General features: G+C 35.0%; 1 protein-coding gene across 1 annotated transcript in view; it reads right to left on the bottom strand.

Moving 5' to 3' along the window:
* Positions 1-20,876, bottom strand: part of LOC136030040 (uncharacterized) — a 30,351-nt gene extending 9,475 nt beyond the window's left edge. The window contains exons 1-4 of the mRNA XM_065708659.1: positions 20,731-20,876; positions 11,008-11,185; positions 8,849-8,956; positions 4,535-4,645 (exon numbers count right to left, since the gene is read on the bottom strand). Of these exons, the coding sequence (XP_065564731.1) occupies positions 4,535-4,645; positions 8,849-8,956; positions 11,008-11,184 (396 nt within the window). The 5' untranslated portion in view covers position 11,185; positions 20,731-20,876. The remainder of the gene's footprint in view (positions 1-4,534; positions 4,646-8,848; positions 8,957-11,007; positions 11,186-20,730) is intronic.
* Between the last annotated feature and the right edge of the window lie 954 nt (positions 20,877-21,830).

Below are 21,830 nucleotides of genomic sequence, written 5' to 3'. Positions count from 1 at the left end.
TTAGTTTTACAAGACTGCACATAAAGGATATGGGACGGCAGACTTTCTACACGCCTTCTACTGGTTTTAAAATACTGAAGGTGATCCATTGGTTGTGGCTACCTTTCCATTGAATGCTGGCCTACTCCAAGCCGTTTACTAGTTTTACAAGACTGCGTATCAAACAGTTCGTGGTAACGAACTGTAGTAAGGAGCGACCCGGCTCAATAGTAAACGAAACTCTAAATAACGGAATTTTGATGCTAAAATATACATCAAAAGAATCGGATTTTCATGCTGATTTTAAATGTATAAGTTTCATCAAATTTGGCCTTTGTCATAAAAAGTTATGAGCCTGAGAAAATTTGTCTTACTTTAGAAAATAGGGGAAAACTCCCCCTAAAAGTCACAAAATCTTAACAAAAATCACACCATCGCATTCGGCGTATCAGAGAACCCTATAGCAAAATTTTCAAGCTCCTATCTACAAAAATGTGGAATTTCGTATTTTTTGCCAGAAGACAAATCACGGGTGCGTGTTTATTTGTTTTTTTTGTTTTTTTTTTCCAGGGGTCATCGTGTTGACCAAGTGGTCCTAGAATGTTGCAAGAGGGCTCATTCTAACGGAAATGAAAAGTTCTAGTGCCCTTTTTAAGTGACCAAAAAAATTGGAGGCCACCTAGGCCCCCTCCCACGCTCATTTTTTCTCCAAAGTCAACAGGTCAAAATTTTGAGATAGCCATTTTGTTCCGCATAGTCAAAAACCATAAGAACTATGTCTTTGGGAATGACTTACTCCCCCACAGTCCCTGCGGGAGGGGCTGCAAGTTACAAACTTCGACCAGTGTTTGCATATAATAATGGCTATTGGGAAGTGTACAGTCGTTTTCAGGGGATTTTTTTTGGTTTTGGGGGTGGGGTTGAGGGGAGGGGACTATGTGGGAGGATCTTTCCCTGGTGAAATATGCCATGGGGGAACAGAAATTCAATAAAAAGGGCGCAGGATTTTCGAAAATTACTATAAAAAAAAAAAACAATGAAAAAATAAACATGGAAAAGTTTTTTCAATTGAAAGCAAGGAGTAGCATTGAAACTTAAAACGAACAGAGATTATTACGCATATGAGGGGTTCTAAAAATACTTTAGCATAAAGAGCGAGGTATTTAGGAAGAGATAAATACCTCGCTCTTTATGCTTAAGTATTTTTAGTAATTTCAACTATTTATTCTACGGCCTTTCTGATTCAGGGGTCATTCTTAAAGAATCGGCACAAAACTTACGATTTAGTGTAAAGAGCGAGGTATTAAGGAGGGTACAAACCCCCTCATATACATAATAAAAATTTAAGAATATAAAAGTTTGTTACATAAGTTAATTCTTAAGTTACGTATATTTGTTACTAATAAAAAAACTCGTTAAAAATTGAAATTTATAGTTGCCTTTTTGTGTAACCGAAAAATTGCATGGCAGCTAGGCCTCCTTCCCCATCCCTTATTTCTCAAAATCGTCTGATCAGAACTAAGAGAAAGCCATTTAGCAAAAAAGGAATTAAAATGTAAATTTCATTTTAATAATTTATGTGTGGAGAGCCAAAATCAAACAAGCATTAATTCAAAAACGTTCATAAATTACATAAAAAAAACTAGTTTTTCTAACTGAAAGTAAGGAGCAACATTAAAACTTAAAACGAACAGAAATTACTCCGTATATGAAATGGGTTGTCCCCTTCGCAATCCTTCGATCTTTACGCTAAAGTTTGACTCTTTACCACAATTCTGCTTTTTAAAACAATTAAAAGCTTTAGCATAAAGAGCGAGGGATTGCGGAGGGGACAACCCATTTCATATACAGAGTAATTTCTGTTCGTTTTAAGTTTTAATGTTGCTCCTTACTTTCAGTTAGAAAAACTAGTTTTTTTTATGTAATATAAGATATGGGACTACATGCTTTCTACACGCCTTCTACTGGTTTTAAAATACTGAAGGTGACCCATTGCTTGTGGTTTCCTTTTCATTGAATGTTGGCCTACCCCAAGCCGTTTACTAGTTTTACAAGACTGCGTATATAGGACATGGGACTGCAAGCTTTCTACACGCCTTCTACTGGTTTTCAAATACCGAAGGTGACCCATTGCTTGTGGTTACCTTTTCATTGAATGTTGGCCTACTCCAAGCCGTTTACTAGCTTTACAAGACTGCGTATATAGGATATGGGACTGCAAGCTTTCTACACGCCTTCTACTGGTTTTAAAATACTGAAGGTGACCCATTGCTTGTGGTTACCTTTCAATTGAATGTTGTCCTACTCCAAGCCGTTTACTAGTTTTACAAGACTGCGTATATAAGATATGGGACTACATGCTTTCTACACGCCTTCTACTGGTTTTAAAATACTGAAGGTGACCCATTGCTTGTGGTTACCTTTTCATTGAATGTTGGCCTACTCCAAGCCGTTTACTAGTTTTACAAGACTGCGTATATAGGATATGGGACTGCAAGCTTTCTACACGCCTTCTACTGGTTTTAAAATACTGAAGGTGACTCATTGCTTGTGGTTACCTTTTCATTGAATGTTGGCTTACTCCAAACCTTTTACTGGTTTTACAAGACTGCGTATATAGGATATGGGACTGCAAGCTTTCTACACGCCTTCTACCGGTTTTAAAATACTGAAGGTGACCCATTGCTTGTGGTTACCTTTTCATTGAATGTTGGTCTACTCCAAGTCGTTTACTAGTTTTACAAGACTGCGTATATAGGACATGGGACTGTAAGCTTTCTACACACCTACTACTGGTTTTAAAATACTGAAGGTGACCCATTGCTTGTGGTTACCTTTTCATTGAATGTTGACCTACTCCAAGCCGTTTACTAGTTTTACAAGACTGCGTATATAGGATATGGGACTGCAAGCTTTCTACACGCCTTCTACTGGTTTTAAAATACTAAAGGTGACCCATTGCTTGTGGTTACCTTTTCATTGAATGTTGGCCTACTCCAAGCCGTTTACTAGTTTTACAAGACTGCGTATATAAGATATGCCAATACATGCTTTCTACACGCCTTCTACTGGTTATAAAATACTGAAGGTGACCCATTGCTTGTGGTTACGTTTTCATTGAATGTTGGCCTACTCCAAGCCGTTTACTAGTTTTACAAGACTGCGTATATAAGATATGCCAATACATGCTTTCTACACGCCTTCTACTGGTTATAAAATACTGAAGGTGACCCATTGCTTGTGGTTACCTTTTCATTGAATGTTGGTCTACTCCATGCCGTTTACTAGTTTTACAAGACTGCATATATAGGATATAGGACTGCAAGCTTTCTACACGCCTTCTACTGGTTTTAAAATTCGGAAGGTAACCCATTGGTTGTGGCTACGTTTTCGTTGAATGTTGGCCTACTCCAAGCTGTATTTTAGTTTTATAAGACTGCATATATAGGATACGGGACGGAATCCTTTCTACTCGCCTTCCACTTGTTTCTAAACACTGAATATAACCCAGTGGTTGTGGCTACTTTTTCATTTAATGTTTGCCTACTCCAAGCTGTCTGCTAGTTTTATAAGGCTGCGTATATAGGCTATGGGACGGCATGATTTCCACACGCCTTCTGCTGGTTTTAAAACGTTGAAGGTAACCCAGTGTTTGTGGCAACTTTTTTATTTTAGAAGACTGTACATATAGCATATGAGATCTGCAAGCCTTACTTCTACTATAGACATACTTTCTGCAATCCTTTTACTGGTTTTACAGAACTCTAGATGACCAAATTGATTACAGCTATATTTTTTAACTGTTATATTTTTTTTTTAATATTTGCCTACTCCAAGCGGTCATCTAATTTTACAAGATTGTTGGGAGACCCAGTTGACTGTCGCTGCTATTATATAATGATTCATGTAATGTATATGTAAATGTAATGATTTGTTAAATGTCGTAAACTGGTTCCAGAGAAACAGTATATTTATAACATACGGAAGATTTTCTCCCGAAAACGATTAGAAGCCTAAAAGGCGTGTAGTATCAATTTATTTTCCCTCGGTTAGGGTGAGTTGTCTAGTGCAGCGAAGAGTGGTGGGTTTGAATCCCAATAATGTCAACTTTTCATAACGATCTTCTATTAGAATTATTTTTCTTTTGACGTACACAAAGTACCTAAATTGTACAGTCTGAATTGAATTGTTTCCTAATTTTAAACCTAAAATGAGAGAAGTTTCCATATACCAATTGCCTATACCGAGAAATCACCAAAAATAGAATGATATATCGACAGCACTTGTCATTCACAAATCTGTAAAATGGGAGAAGTGTCCATATACCAGTTGCCTACACCGAGGAATCACCACAAATAGAATGATATATTGACTGTACTTGCCATTGACAAATCTTGTTTTTTTATCGACAGGTATGACAATGGTATGGCTGTGGCAAAACTAAAACTGTAAAGAGGTTAAGAGTTAGAGAGAAATGCTAGAGCCATTGTATTCTGGCTAATCCTTAACGATGTAAAAATACTTTGATTTAAGATAGATGGATAAATTGGCTTACTTGCATAGCTGGTGGTACTCCTGAGTCTGATTTGTCAAGTGAGTCAGAAGACAAAGACTGCATTAACAGTCTAGCTCCAAGTGCGATCAAATTCATCCAATTAAAATTTCCCTAAAAGTGCAAAGAAGAAGTGTTATTATGATATTATAAGTGTAGAAATTAAATCTAGCGGTTCAAGATTTTACTGTAATAGGGTAAAAAACCTCTATACTTTAGATTTTCTTGTAAAAAGAAAATTCAAAAAATTTGCCAAAAATAAAAAAATTAGGAAGCAACACAATAAAACACCTATGCAAAATTAATAATAAGAAGGTAGAAGCTAAATTTAGCTCCCAAAATGTTACTACTGTAGGGTAAGAAACCTGTATCTTTAAAATTTCTCTAAAGATTTTTCATTGAAATTTCGCTAAATCATCAAATCAGAAACATAATAAATACCTAAGCTAAAACTAAGACTAAAAGACAAGGAACCAAATTTAGCCCTCAACAATTTTACTACTCTTAGGTACGAAACCTCGATGCTCTAGTTTTTGTATAAGAAATTTCCTGAGAAATCAAAAAAGAAGAAACATAATAAAACATTCCTAGGAATTAGTTACGGTATTTAGTGCGTAGAAACTAGAGTCAGGGCTTCAGAAGTTTACAGCTGTAGAGTAAAAAAGCAACTACACTTTAGATTTTCTTGTCAAAAATTCGCCTAAAAAATTTTAAATAAAAAACATGATAAAATAACTATGCAGAACTAGTAATAAGAAGGTAGAAGCTAATTTTAGGTCTCCAAAATTTTACTACTGTCGAGTAAGAAACCTCTATGCTCTAAATTTTTTCTAAGGACTTTTTATTGAAATTTCGCTAAATTATGAAAAGAACAAACATAATAATTACTTCAGCTAAACTAAAATTAAAAGTTCAGCAGCGAAATTTTGACTTCAAAAATTTTACTGCTGTCGTTTAATAAACCTATATGCTCTATATTTCCTGTCTAAAAGTTCCCCCCTCCCAAAAAAAAAACAAAATAAGAAATATTACATTAAACACGAGAAATCCAAAAAAGAAACACTCCTAGAAAACAATCTTAAGATTTAAAGAAACACAAAATCCTAAAAAAAAAAATCCTAGGATTTAAAGAAACATAACATCCTAAGAAACAATCCTAAGATTTAAAGAAACACAAATCCAAGAAAACAATTCTAGGATTTAAAGGAACAAAAAATCCTAGAAACAATCCTAGGCTTTAAAGTATAGAAACTAAATTCAGAGCTCCAGAATCTTCCGGTTGTAGGGAAGGAAATCCCAGTGTTCAACATTATTTTTTAATTATTGTCTAAATAATAGCTAGTATTAGAGCGATTGGGGAATTATTACTACTATCCTTTAAATAGAAGATTACATTGATTAAGCAAAATAAATAAAAAAAGGAGAAAGAGTTAATACATTAATGCACAAAAAGAGAAAGAGTTAATACATTTGGCAGTCTGCCATGACTTGGCGCATGGGCTAAATCGCTAAAGAGTTAAAATTCTTGTTCTATGGCTTAAGTTTATTGGCCACTATTTTCAAGGAGAACAGCTAGGAGAATAGCGACTGTTTCCAAGGAGTAAATTAACACCTTTTTAGCCATATTGATCATTGCAAGCTGGTCATTATTTTGAACTCTAGAGTCCTAGAGTTCTTGTTTTCAAGTCCGATTCCACGTAGTAAAAATATTTGTTAATAAAATTTAACTTTAGAATATACACAAATAGAAGATAGACCTATATTGAGGTCGTGATAAACAGAAATAATTTAAGTGCTGGTTTAAATACAAAAACAAGTACAACAATAGGGGATTTACCGAAGACAGTGAAATTTATTTAAATATCGAGAATGTTTCGGCTCTGTATCTAAGGACCGTCCTCAGCAAACGTACATAAATAAAATAGAACTTACAATAAAATACAACCCTTAAAACTGAAATTAAAAGATTTAAACAGTCCCAGATTCATTACTTCAATGAAGTTCAACCAGGACTCTGATTGAAGTAATGATTCGGGATTGTTTTAACTGCCCTTGCCAATTCGATCTTATGCACAAGACAAAAATTTGTTCCAGGGCACAAAGATTATATGCAAGAAAATATTTTATTTCGGCACCGAAAGCTCTGACTAAGAAAGGGCCGAAAAACAAATCTCCTTTTATTCTGAAACCTTTAAGGATCATTGTCAGAGCCAAGCCAACCACATAATTTTTTGGAGGAGAAGAGTATGAACACTATGAAGTAGCCTGACAATAGATCAAATAACCTTGCCGCCCCTGATTAGATTTAAATTGTACCCGGAAGTACTTGGGATTAGGGGAGCCTTATATATATATATAAAAAAAAACCGTTGATGGCTGACCCAGAATGGGGCCTAGAAAGGCCCAAACATTTTTTCTAATCAGCTCATAACTAATTTTTATTATTCCTTAGGCAAAGAAGAATTTACTGCGTAAGGTAAAACCAGAAAAAAAGGTTTGTTTTCCAAAGAAGGCTACTAAACTATTTTCTTCTGAACCGATTTATATTCAAAACTGTAAGTCCCTGGGCCAAGAGGAACTTAATATACATGACAAAGTTTACTATGGATTCATTGTCCCCCACTTTGATAAAGGAGGCCAAAAATGGGCCAAAACACTTTTTCAATTTACTTGAAACTTTCAGGACTAGGTGGTTGGGCTGCAGACAACGGACGATAGGAAAATTTTACCATAATAAAATAAGGCTCAATATATTCAAACTAGCAACATGTAAATCGTTAAAACATATAAATACACATTTTAATTTGGACCTTAAAATTTGAATTCTGAATTTGCAAACGGAAAATGCATTGGTGAAAATGCATTTGATTCTGAGATCGAACGTTTTCCCATAAGACATGTGTCTCAACTTACATATTCTAATCAAAAATCCTTTTTTCGAACGATTCGTGGTAATAAACTGTATATATAAACAACCTAGGCTTATAGTTGCCAAAAATCTAAAACGGTAAAATTGACAAGAAAATAAACATGAAGAGCTTATATTGGTAATTCGAAAATACCATAGGTTTAAAGCTACCTTTTGAAAGGTTACGAGCCCAAGAACACTTGACAGATTTTCGAAACACCATCAAATTCAAGATATAAAGGATCCCTACTATTGAATTTTCATGCCTTTATCTACAGAAATGTGAAATTTAGTGCTTTATTTGAGATGAATGATTACGAATGCGTGTTTTTTTTTGTCCCCCCAGGGGTGATCTTTTGTCGAATCAATGGTCCTAGAATTTCGGGAAAAGATTCAAAAGGAAGAAAAATAGAACTTGGAGTGTTCATTTAAGGAGCAAAAATATTATACCACAGCAAAGTGGATTTAAAGGATGCACCCAATGGGTGCGGAAAAACCTATCACGTTAAAAATTGGCGATATGCAATCAGTTTAAAATTGTTATAGTGACCAATGGTTGTACAAGAGCCATTATGGAGGAGGACCAGTGGATCTTCGTGCTGGCGCGGGGACTGTGCTTCAAGCCTTAAAACTGCGTTTTTTCCCAAATAATAACTCTCATCGGCCTTCACATAAATATAGAAAGAGTTTTCGGGAGAGGGGTTTCGAAATTGACCTCTAATGATCCCCGAAGATATTTTTGGACTTCATCTGTAATAAGGGTGCTGCGGAGTGATAGCGAGCATTTTATTATAAACAATAATTTTATGCGTAACATAAAAGATTGCATGCGACATAGCATGTAATGCTGCATAGCATGTAGTTCTCACACAAAAGATTTCAAATTCAGAGCTAACAATTGTTGGCAAAACTTTTGTTATTGCATAAAAACAAAAACGTTGGTTAAAACAAATTTAACCGATGGCTGAGACGCGTGGGAACTCAAAACTTAGATTGACTTTAATTGATGAAAACCTCAAATAAAAGCAAAACTTCTGAACACTGTTAAAATGTTCAAATTATGTTCAAAGTTAAAAAAATATATTTGACGTCCTTTATCAAATAAAAAAAATATTTTAAATTATTTTAAATTTCATACTTTTAATTTTTCGGACCTCGTGCAAATCAGACCGACCTTTTTTTAGCACTAATCCTCTTTTTGGCACTTTCCATCAACAATTGTTAACAGCAAGCTCATTTTGGGTAGCGGACTTGCTGATCGGCACAATCAGTAATCCCTTCTTTAGGTGGACAGTGGAAACACATGTATACGATAGGATATTAGCGCCACTCGTTTTATTTTTCAGACGGCCAATTAAAGCCTATGCAACGTTGCCAAGCACTTTTGTTTGTACAGACTATATTCTTACCTGGTCAGATTTATCTATTCCACCGGAGCCACCAAGGAAGAGTTGCATTAGAGTCCCCATCATATTTACCCATGAAAATCCGCCATTGTTACTCGTAGCAACCGTAGCCTAGAAAGTAATGGACGGTCACAGGTTGTTATTATTATAATTACTTATTTGTTGCCCACATCAACAAATAGTATTTTAAAATGAGAAACACGTACAAAAAAAAATACACAAAAATAAGCAACAATATACGAAAAGAAACAACAGAAAGAGAGAGAAAAAAAGAATAGCTCACAACTAAAAATAGATTTTCTTTAAATTGGAGACTGTGTGCTGGCGCAGGCTCGGAAGACTGTAGAACACGAACAGACATGTACTTAGGAGACGGGCCTAAGGTGTTATGTATCCCTCAAAATCTTCAGGTTTTAGCAATTTCTTTGATTTTAAGTTTCATTTTAAACACAGTCCCATCCTCCTTCAATAAAAACCTTGCCCTCCCTCCAAAATAACGTTATATGTCTGTATCTGAAAACAAATGCTCTTTCACGGGCAATTAAGAAATAATAGAAATAACACATACCTAATGGCTGTCTGCAACGCATTTTCCGTAAAACTGGACCCCCCCCCCTCTTCCTACACAGCCTTGGCCAGAAGCAAAGAGCAGAAGAAACGGATATGGAAGGAAGTTTTGCCTCTTAAACATGGGTTTAATTGAAATTAAAGCAGCTGTTACTATTCACAGGGAGGATTACCCAGCAAAATTCGAAACATTTATTTAAGCTTACTTTTAATTTATTAAAATTGGATTTAATTATCTTGTATTCAACGTGAAATTTTCTAAAAGTAGTCGGGTTCGTTTTTTTTCATACTATTTGTTATAATCATATATGTTTAGACTGTTTTAGCTCTCTGACGTTTTTAGGAAGCATTTTTCTGGTGGCGTTTTTACGCTAAAGCATTTTTAGAAATTTCAAAAGAGCTATTTATTCAAATTAAGCGGCCATTGTGATTTAGGGGTTATTCTTAAAGAATTGGAACAAGATTCAAGCTTTAGTGTAAAGAGGAGGTATTGAAAAGGGGGTGAATCCCCTTTATATACGTAATAAAAATATGCGAATACAGAAGTTCTTTACGTAAGTTGATTCGTAAGTTACGTATATTTATTACCAATAAAACGGTCGTAAATGAATTTAAAGTTCTAGTTTTTTAAGTAACCAAAAAAAAATGGAGGGCAACTAGGCCCCTCCCCCTTTTTTCTCAAAAGTGTCCGATCAGAACCTTGAGAAAGCCATTTCGCTAAAAAAGCAAGAATTAATATGCAAATTTCGTTTTAATTATTCATGTACGGTGAGCCAAAATCAAAACCTGCATTAATTCAAATATGTTCAGAAATTAAATAAAAAAACTGAAAATAAGTGAAAGTAAGCTAACGGAAAGTAAGGAGCGATATTAAGACTTAAAACGAACAGAAATTATTCCGTACATGAAAGGGACTGTCCCCTCCTCAAAGCCCTACTCTTTACGCTAATGTTTGACTCATTGTCATAGTTCTGCGTTTTCAAACAGTTCGTGGTAACGAACTGTAGTAAGGAGCGACCCGGCTCAATAGTAACCAAAATTCTAAAAAAACGGATTTTTATACTAATAGATACATCAAAAGAATCGGTTTTTTATGCTGATTTTAAATATACAAGTTTCATTAAATTTAGTCTTACTCATCAAAAGTTACGAGCCTGAGAAAATTTGCCTTGTTTTGGAAAATAGGGGGAAACACCCCTTAAAAGTTATAGGATCTTAACGTCCCCCTCTTTACGCCAAAGTCATTTACTATTTTATGAAGTAGAATTGAGAGAAAGAGTTAAACTTTAGCGTAAAGAGCGGGACGTTGAGGAGGGAACAGCCCCTTTCATACACAAACTAATTTCTATTCGTTTTAAGTTTTAATGTCGCTCCTTACTTTCAGTCGAAAGACTTGTTTTTTTTTTTGTTTAAATAAAAAAATGGCTGTAAAAATACGAATTTCTTAATTCTTAAATTTTGAACATATTTGCAGATGCTTGGGTCTAGTACTGCTGTTTATCTGGCGTATACTAGTGTGAGCAACATGAGTTAATTCTAAATCAGTTCTTGCAACATTTATTGGCGAAGCAACCTAAAAAGAAAAGAAGGTTTACCGTTGAAGTTTCTATCTTTTCTGTCCCTTCAATGGAGCTAGCCTTCTTTATATTGTTAGACTTCACTTGAAATTTCCTGGCTTGGTCTAAGAATTTGGGGAAGGCTAAAGCTGGAAGAAATACTTGACTGCATAATAAAGCTGCAACTATTAGCGCTAGGTTATTTGACCTCAGCATCCTGAAAGGGTAAAATATCTTATTGCTTAAAGATTTATATAATGCTTACCGTCTTATTACCTAATAAGTATTAAACACTTCTCATTAAAAACTTTTTTTAGTAGTAAACTCTTACTTATACTGGCCATAACATCATCAGCAACAACAGCAAAATCACAACTAATCAACAAGGGTGGTTGGAGGTAGAGTAAAGCGAAGGACTTTTAGGAATAATATAAGCAATACTAAAAATCCTAAAATACGTACTTATATCATTTCTAAAAGCGCTTCACAAGTTCTGAAATAATTATACAAAAACTAATTGCTTAGGTTTTTTTTTCCTATAAAGACCAAATATTTGACATACGCATAAACACAATTTCCCTTATATCCGCTTATGACAAAACTGGGAGACACTCGTTATTTAGAAGAAAAAAAAAAGACTTGGATGAATTTGAACCCTAGACCACCCGTTGGTTCAGCATTGATCAATCATTATGCAAAAGAAATACGATATTGAATGAAAGAAAAAACACCTATCCAAATAAATTAGGCTTCTATAGTTGTTGGTACTTTCAAACTGTATTTCCTTAATTGCTATTAAATGACTCGAATGAATTTAACACAAATAATTTCTAAACACAAAAAGGCGTTATGTGTAAGGTCTTAGCATGGAATCTCTTTGTTCCTATTAATGAAGTCATGTCTGATAAATTCCTTCAACTCAATCTGAGGGCTCTGTATTTAATTGAACAAAGCCTGGTAATGTTATTTCCCTCCTTTTCTTTTGAGTACCCCAAAATATTTAGGATGAATCCTCAAATTAGTAGCTTTCCATTCTACCAAAAGCCAACTGAACTTCTTACCCTATCATTAAATGTTGTAGATGTTTTGACTTATATACATCGATTATATCGGTTGATATATCAATACACATTGATGTATTTCGATAAAATAAATGATTTAAGTATAAAGGATAGTGAAATTGAATCTGACTTTTTTTAAACCAACCATATGTGTCTTAAAAATACACTTCCATGTGAAGTTACGGAGTTTTTGGTTCTAGTGGGTGATAAACTTAAAATAAAGAAAACATGATTGAAAAAAGCAGCAGTAAATAAAATGAAAAATGTACAGCTGATAAAATGATAAAAATGAAAAATTGACACTATAAACAAATAGCACCAAACACCTTAAGAAGTTGTAGCCTTCCTTTAAAGGTCTGGTTTTCTTCCGGAATCAATCCATTATTAGGCTAATATTTCGATTTTTACGGACAAAAAGCATCGTCGATTCTAACGAATTAGTTTTGTTTATTTACTTCATATGACACTGCCCTAAAAACTTCATAGTTTCGAAAAAAACTTATCAAATCGTAGTTTCCAGGTATGAAGGGATATAACATGGGTCCAGGGGTCGGGGCAAAAATGTTTTTTATTTTGATTTGTACTTTAAACATTTTGATGATGTTTGGCCAGCTCTAGCAAAATTTCCAGATTCAATAGATTGATTTAAAAGGAAAATCAGTGGCTTAGTTCCGGTCAGGATTTAAAATAAGAGCTTTGAGACACGAGGTCCTTCTAAACATCAAAATTCATTAAGATCCGATCACCCACTCGTAAGGTAAAAATACCTAATTTTTTCTAGTTTTTCCTCTTCTATCAGCCTCTCAAATGATTGAATCGGGGAAAACGACCTTATTAAGTCAATTTGCGCAGGTCCCTGACACGCCTGCCAATTTTCATCGTCCTATCACGACCAGAAGGACCGAACTCGCCAAATCACTGGAAATACCCCCCCCCCATCAACTCCGCCAAAGAGAACAAATCTGGTCCAATTATGTCAATTACGTATCTAGAGCTTGTGCTTATTCTTCCCATCAAGTTTTATCACGATCTCTCCACTCTAAGCGTTTCCCAAGATTTCTGTTTCCCTCCTCCAACCTCCTATGTCCTCGGATCCAATTCGAGTCAAAAACGGAGCATCTGGAACATAAGATCCTTCTATATATATGCTGTTTCCACCATCTAGCCCCTTATGTTCCTGGATCCGATTTAAATTGAAAATGGGACATCTGAGACATAAGATCTGTCAATATATCAATTTTCATTAAGATCCAATCACCCATTCATAAGATAAAGATACCTTAATATTCACGCTTTCCAAAATTTACGGTCCCCCCCAACTCCCCCTATTGTCACCGGATCTGGCTTGGATTTAAAGTAAGAGCTCTAAACTACAAGATCCTTCTAAATATCAAATTTCATAAAGATATAATCACCCATTCGTCAGTTACAAACACCTCATTTTTTCTAATTTTTCCAAGTTAACCTCCCACCCAACTCCCTCAAAGCGATCCAATCCGGTCTGGTTATGCCAATCATGTATCTAGGACTTGTACTTATTCTTCCCACCAAATATCATCACGATCTTCTCACTCTAAGCGTTTTCCAAGATTTCCGGTTTCATCGTCCAACTCTTCCCAGTGTCATCGAATCCAGTCAGGATTTAGAATAGCAGCTCTGAGACATGAGATCCTTCTAAATATCAAATTTCATTAGGAACCAATCACCCGTTCGTAAGTTAAAAATACCTCAGTCTTTCTTATTTTTCCGAATTACCGAATTAGGCCCCCCAACTCCCCCAAAGAGGCTGTTTCGGTTAGGTTACGTCAATCACGCACCTAGGACTTGTGCATATTCTTCCTACCAAGTTTCATCCCGATCTCTCCGCTCTAAGCGTTTTTCAAGATTTTCGGTTCCATCCCCAACTCCCCCCAATGACTCTGGATCCAGTCGGGATTTAAAATATGAGATCTGAGTTACAAGGTCCTTCTAAATATCAAATTTCATTAAGATCTGATCACTCCTTCGTAAGTTAAAAATATCTCATTTTTTCTAATTTTTCAAAATTAACCCTCCCCCCAACTCCCTCAAAGAGAGCGGATCCGTTCTGGTTATGTCAATCACGTATCTAGGACTTGTGATTGTTTTTCCCATCAAGTTTCATCCCAATCCCTCCACTCTAAGCGTTTTCCAAGATTTCAGGTTTCCCCCTCTAACTCCCTGCAATGTCACCGGATGTGGTTGAGATTTAAAAAGGAGCTCTGAGACATGATACCCTTCTAAATATTAAATTTTAATAAGATCCAATGACCCGTTCGTTTTTAACGGACGGGTCCGCTCATTTTTTCTAATACCTCATTTTTTCCTCAGAAAAATACCTCATTTTTTCTAATTTTTCCAAATTAACCGTACCCCTACTCCCCCCCCCAGATGGGCGAATCGGTGATACGACTATTTCTAATTTAATCTGGTCTGGTCCTTGATACGCCTGCCACATTTCATGGTCCTAGCTTATCTGGAAGTGTCCAAACTAGCAAAACCGGGACAGACAGACCGAAAGAAATTGCGATCACTCTTGGTAAATACCAAGTGTCATAAAAACCACTGGACCCTCGCTGGTGCGCAGAAAAAATTCTAAACTTTATAGTAAATAAGTACATGAAGCAAGAGAAAAAGAGAGAGAAAGAACAGACGATAAAACAAATAATATAGAAGATTAAGAGATAAACTAAAAAACACGATGAATAAAAGCAAGAAAGAAAAGATAAAAAACATAAAGAAAAATAAATCAGAACTAGAAAAAAGAAGTATGAATGCATTTAAACCACCCTCTCAATACCGACCTTTTAAAAATGACTTTTTTCTATAAATTTTTTTCCATCAGCTTTTAAACTGAGATAGCTACTCTGCCACACTAACGCATACTGTCAATGCGTTCCACGCCCTAGGACGTAAATGCTTAATTGAGAAACGGCCTATTGCTACAATTAAACTGTCATAGCTCTCCTTGTAACACTCGTAGAAGTCACCGTTCGAACGATGAAAATCAGGAAAGTTAATCGTGGAATGACTCCCAGGAGGAAGGAGGTATTTTCCTCCCCCACAATCCGAACCCCGGGACTTTCAAGCACAAATGGTTTTTACGATTGCGGTTAAACAGATTTTGTGTGTGTGTGTTATAAACCCTATTATTAATATAATACAAATTGTTTAAGACTCAATTTAATTTATTTCTAAACTCTATGGGACTTTGTTACACAGTAGATTTATTAGAAAATGCCATTGCCTTATCCGAGATTTTCTTTTTTTAATTTACGCCAAGGGTCAGTAGAAATTAAATCAGCTAAAATTCAAATTTGCACAATAATTACTAAACACATTGGACTAATCAGAACTTTTTCTGGCACGGTATTCTAGTATGTCTTAGGTGGAATATTTCGCTCCTTTCTCGCCATATTGTTCTTTTTTTCTCCTTGTTTGATTGATTAGGCTGTTTTCTTCTATTCTGTGATTTGTTACCCAGACCGACCATTGTTTATTTCGTTATTCTTTGTTTCCATGGGTAGGTTTTTCCACAGCCGGTCAACTGGTCCTCTAGGTGGGGGGGATGCAAATTTAAGATATCCTTTAAGAACTTTACTATACACTCGATGTTGAGGATTCTTAAATGGAATGGGCAATGAGATGTATTGCTACAGCTTTGCCCACTCATGCCCTCCTTGCTATATCTTGCGATTAGTTCAAGGTACGACATTTATGACTTGCGCAATTTTTGCTAACCAACTAATCAAAATTTTCATACTTCCAAAAAGGACTTGCTAAGCTGCTCTAAAAGGGAGGATCAGCAGGGTCATAAAGAGATCAAACTATGATTGAAGCTACTTTGATTTGATGATTCTGTCAGATATGCCTTTTAGGGATGACAACGACAAAAACTGATCTTTTCTGCTTAAATACATACATAATAGGTCAAATTAGTCGATATTATATGCTTATTTTTAATTTTAAGACTCTTCATAGCTATCGAACACGATTGAATTAAATTAAGTTGCAAATAATTAGAAGTCTAGTTTCAATTTGTTGACATGCGTATCTGTAGTGAAACCTCTAGTAGAAAAACAAGACCAAACCTTTAAATATAGATCAAAAATAAATTTCCACTCTATTCATGAGCGGATACGGATTGAGGTCAGCCATTTATCGAAGAAGAAATTATCTTTTGGAAAACCCGTCAGGAATTCCGGCAAAATGATTGGTTTCATTTTGTATAATTGCATTTGCAATGGATGACGAAATTGAAAAAAAAAATCTTGAAAAAACTTATTCTTTTCATGATCAAAGAAAAATTAAATTAACCAGAAATATATAAAAAAAATTTAATTAAAATAAATTTTATTTTGTTTAACTTTAAAGAAGCAAAGCAAAACGCAAAATTAATGACAGCAAGGAGAAACTAAGCAATAGCAAAAAAGGCTGAAAATCAAGGATGGTTCGTTTTTTTCCGTGCTTTCAAACAGTTCGTGGTAACGAACTATAGTAATCAAACAGTTCGTGACAACGAACTGTAGTAAGGAGCGACCCGGCTCAAAGGTAAACGAAACTCTAAAAACTGGAATTTTGATACTAAAAGATACATCAAAAGACTCAGATTTTCATGCTGATTTTAAATATACAAGTTTCATCAATTTAGTCTTTGTCATCAAAAGTTACGAGCCTGAGAAAATTTGCCTTATTTTGGAGAATAGGGTAAACACCCCCTAAAAGTCATAAAATCTTGACGAAAATCACACCATCGCATTCAGCGTATCAGAAAACCCTGCAGCGAAAGTTTCAAGCTCCTATCTACAAAAATGTGGAATTTTGTATGTTTTGCCAGAAGACAGATCACGGATGCGTGTTTATTTTTTTTCCCCAGGGGTCATCTTACCGACCAAAAGTTTTTTCAATTGAAAGTAAGGAGTAGCATTAAAACTTAAAAACAAACAGAGATTATTACGCATATCAGGAGTTCTAAAAATACTTTAGCATAAAGAACGAGTTATTTAGGAGGAGACAAATACTTCACTCTTTATGCTGAAGTATTTTTTAGTAATTTCAACTATTTATTCTATGGCTTTTCTGATTCAGGGGTCATTCTTAAAGAATTGGGACAAAACTTAAGATTTAGCGTAAAGAGCGAAGTATTAACGAGGGGACAAACTCCCTCATATACATAATATAAATATAAGAATATAATGTAAGGAGTAGCATTAAAACTTAAAAACGAACAGAGATTATTACGCATATCAGGAGTTCTAAAAATAATTTAGCATAAAGAACGAGTTATTTAGGAGGAGATAAATACTTCACTCTTTATGCTGAAGTATTTTTTAGTAATTTCAACTATTTATTCTATGGCTTTTCTGATTCAGGGGTCATTCTTAAAGAATTGGGACAAAACTTAAGATTTAGCGTAAAGAGCGAAGTATTAACGAGGGGACAAACTCCCTCATATACATAATATAAATATAAGAATATAAAAGTTTGTTACGTAAGTTAATTCTTAAGTTACGTATATTTTTTACTAATAAAAACATTCATTAAAAGTTGAAAGTTCTAGTTGCCTTTTAAGTAACCGAAAAATTTGAGGGCAATTAGGCCTCCTTCCCCACCCCTTATTTCTCAAAACCGTCTGATCAAAACTAAGAGAAATGCATTTAGCCAAAAAAAAATTAATATGCAAATTTCATTTTAATAATTGATGTGCGGAGAGCCAAAATCAAACATGCATTAATTCAAAACGTTCAGAAATTAAATAAATAAAACTAGTTTTTTTAACTGAAAGTAAGGAGTGACATCAAAACTTAAAACGAACAGAAATTACTCCGTATATGAAATGGGTTGTCCCCTCCGCAATCCCTCGCTCTTTAAACTAAAGGTTGACTCTTTGCCACAATTCTACTTTTTAAAACAATTAAAAACTTTAGCGTTTTGATAATTCTGAACAAAACAGCTAACTGAAAACCTTGATCATTTGATATCATTTGAGGTTTTCAGAGGCTTAATGGCGACGTCTAATCCCTTTTAGTCGAAAAAGGTACCAGAGCTTTCAATCTCCAGGCGAACCCCCTCCGAAGTATCTACGACCATTCCTTCCATACAATTTGACCAAGGGAAAAAATAATAAAATATATAAATGGCAGACACATTGCTCTTTACTATAGGTGCAGCTAAAGCGTACCCTCTGAATCCATGTAAACAAAGAAACTCGTATGAAAGTGAAGAAATTTTTAGATTTCAATGCTAGGCTGAGTACCTAGTTGTGCTACTAATAAAGTATTTAGATAATACTTATTTTTTTTACTAATTTAGATACTTTTTGAGAGTGTCGGCCAGCGCTAAAATTACTCAATTAGCAATACCTCTTATAGTAAGGATGTTACATATCTGTTCGTATATCTATTTTTTCCATCTGATTCATGTTCTATAAGCAAAAATATCCAGTAATTCCTTTTCTTATTATCTACCCCTAGTTTATAATTACCTGCTAAAGTTTGAAATACCTTATCTAGACTGACCTAATTAACAACTCTGGCTCTGGAACAAAAAGTCGAATAGCACCTCTAAAAGCACATCCCGCGAATTTACTTCAAGGCATTCCATCCTCTGCTTACATATACCTATGCCTGCTTATTTAGAGCATTTAAAGTTCCAAATGGCTAAAACTATAGCAAAAATTAGTGTACGCAAGAAAAATATATTTTGTTCTATCTGAAAGCAAGGTACAGTTGAAAATGTAATGAACCGGGAAAGAGAAGGGTAAATGTCTAGTTTCGTTCCAAGTGCTCTAAACTATAAACTTTGCGGGGCTCATGGACTAATACGCTTCGCTCTATAGGTAATGTTACCTGTAAGCAAGCCCATTTTAGGCATTTTTAGTCTCGTTGGATGGGGATTATAGAAAGCTAAAAAATGGATTCACTTCTCTAATAATGACAAAGAAACAATATGCGGTCATCAGAATCTTGCTATATGCAGTAATACACAGTTAGAGCACTTGGAACGAAACTAAACATTTACCCAGAGAAGTAAGAAAATTAGGCTTACTTAACCTCCCCCTCCCAAAAAAATAGCTATAGGCTGTATACAAAATTCAGCTGTTTACGTGGGTTTGTCAGTATTTATTTTGGTAAATGCTTACTTTCGTTCCAAGTGCCCAAAACTGGAAACTAGGCTATACTGCTTATAGAGCGAAGCGTATTACTCCATAAGCCCCGAGGGCGGCGGGGCGAGGTCTGTATTCTATATTTATTTAATAAACCACTTTTTTTTTAGTTTTATCACTCTTTGTTGAATAAATATAGAATACAGACCTTGCCCCGCTGCCCACGGGGCTCATGGACTAATATGCTTTGCTCTATAGGTTATGTTACCTGTAAGCAAGCCCACTTTATGCATTTTTAGTTTACCGCATGGAGGAGGAGGTCAACCGGAAATGGAAGCGCTTCTCTAATAATGACAAAGAAACAATATGCGATCATTAGAATCTTACTATATGCAGTAATACGCACTTTAGAGCACTTAGAACGAAAGTAAACATTTACCTTTTTTTGCTTCTGTCTAAACAATAGTTGGTTCATAAGCCGAAAAAAGTCAAACTGAAAGTAAAAAGGACAAGCAAAAATCAGCAAATGAGATTAAACATTGATTTATTATTAACTATTCCTACTATCTAATTACCTGCTAAAATTTGACTTCGAAGTATGACTTCCTGCCAAAGAAGTCATACTTCTTTGCACAACTTACTGAATTCTTCACTCACACACATGAGATTAAGTGAGGTCACCCACACTAACATAAAAAACACCCCTGGAGAAATTCAGCCATATTTCATCAGACCTATACTCTCCTTAAGCAACTCTCTCAATTCTTCATCACCACACATCGTATGACCCCAAATCTCATCCATGTCTTCACGCAAGATAGAAGTAAGCACCATCCTGACCTTAAAACATTCCTAAAAAAAATTTTGTATTTCTAATTAATATTTGTCGAAAATAACTAGAATGATCTATTCCATCTTTAATTTCACCATGAAAATGGTGGACCACATTTGCTAACTTAAACTCTCATCCATATTGTATGGAAGAATGTTAAGGGTGGCCAGGTACTGAAAAATCAGTACCTGGCCACCTTGACACTGATTACCTTCACTGGGAACCCTTTTAGCTGGAAAATTTTCTGTCAACTAATATAGATGATCTAATATGTTCTAATATGTGGTCCACCAACTAATATGTTCTCCATAACTAATATGTTCTCCATATGGAGCAGTCTTACAAACGAAGTAATTCACAGAAAACTTCCATGCAAATGATTTAATTATGGAGGTGATTTTGAAAAACAAAAAGTGGCATATTACATAAGAATATGCAGGGTTTTCCTAAGAAGTAGCGAAAATCATAGTAATTTTTTAGCAAGGAGTAGGCTACACACGGGAACAACTACTCCTGTATAGAGTTGCCTATCCCAACAGGTCAACCTTAAGTTTTTTTAACATACTTCCGACTATTTCGTAGTAAAAGAAAGCGAAGACGTGCGGTAAATCATTTTGACACTGTTATTGACAATTTTGACACTGTTATTGACATTTTGACATCATATTGACACTGTAACGAATCTTCATATTAAGAGTACGAAAAAGCTCCTCAAATAGTAGTCGTTGATTCTTTTTATCTCGTACCTTATCTTGTAAATATAAATCCAATTTCAGATATAAATAATTATTACTGCTAATCAAACTCAACCAAACTAAAGATATGTCAAACTTTCCTTTTCTTCTCTGACAAGGAAGGGAAATCAAAGAAGCTGCAGCGCGGAGGAGAACCCGGCGAAGCAGCAGCAGCAAAACGGGTTCAGATCTGGGTTAAGTGACGCAAAATAAATGGGTAGGGTACTTTCATCTTCAATTTATAGCTCCAGTATTCTATTTTAATGGTTTGATCTTTTGGTAACCCAAAATGATCTATCTTAGTAACCCGAGTATTAATTAGTAAATTAGAGGGGCTGCTCACTGTCAAAAACCATAAGCACCTGGTGGTGCGCACCATACATGATGGTAAAGTGGCGTAAAGATATACACTGTAGTAGAAGTGTGTCCGTCGTGCCAGAACATGCGGGACTCCAAGATATACATCAGGTGGTCAAATGAATTAGTTGGCGTGGACACTTAAAGAGACGCCCACAATATTCTAGCTATAAATGTCAATATTTAGATTGTATTGGATGAAGTAATGGTTTTTAGTAAGGATAATACAAATTAAAGAAACAATAAAAAATAGAAAGATCGTTAAAAAAAAACTTCACAACTAGGGAAAAAATAAGTGGGATGCCAGGTAGAATTTTCAGTTAAATAAAATATAACCTTAGTTCTTCAAGCAGCCGCGTAAAGAGGAATTGGGTTTTGGGACGATATATTAGGATTTTCTATTTATTTCATACGTTCTTTTAAGATTCAACAATTCTCCTAATTGTATTCACTTAAAAGTCTCTTCTCCCCACAAAAAAAACACATATATGCTCTTAGATTTTGCAATTTAATATAATTAACATAAAAATTGAGCATTGACAAATTCAAATAATGAATTAGCTGTAGATCAGACTTTTGCCCGACTAAACGGGGTTGGCTGAGCAAGGTATGGCGCAATTTATTATGGGACAGGGGTACCTTTTATCCCCCCCGCTCAGAACCGAGTTTTCCCCCTATCCAGATAAAAATTTTTTCAAAATTCTTGTCAAAACTAAGATAAGCCTCCATAATTTAAGCATCCACAGAAATGGGTC

This window comes from Artemia franciscana, chromosome 8 (assembly GCF_032884065.1).
Source record: "Artemia franciscana chromosome 8, ASM3288406v1, whole genome shotgun sequence".
NCBI lineage: Eukaryota > Metazoa > Arthropoda > Branchiopoda > Anostraca > Artemiidae > Artemia > Artemia franciscana.
The sequence above is the reverse complement of the archived record's forward strand: the minus strand, read 5'-3'. Positions and strand labels throughout refer to the sequence as shown.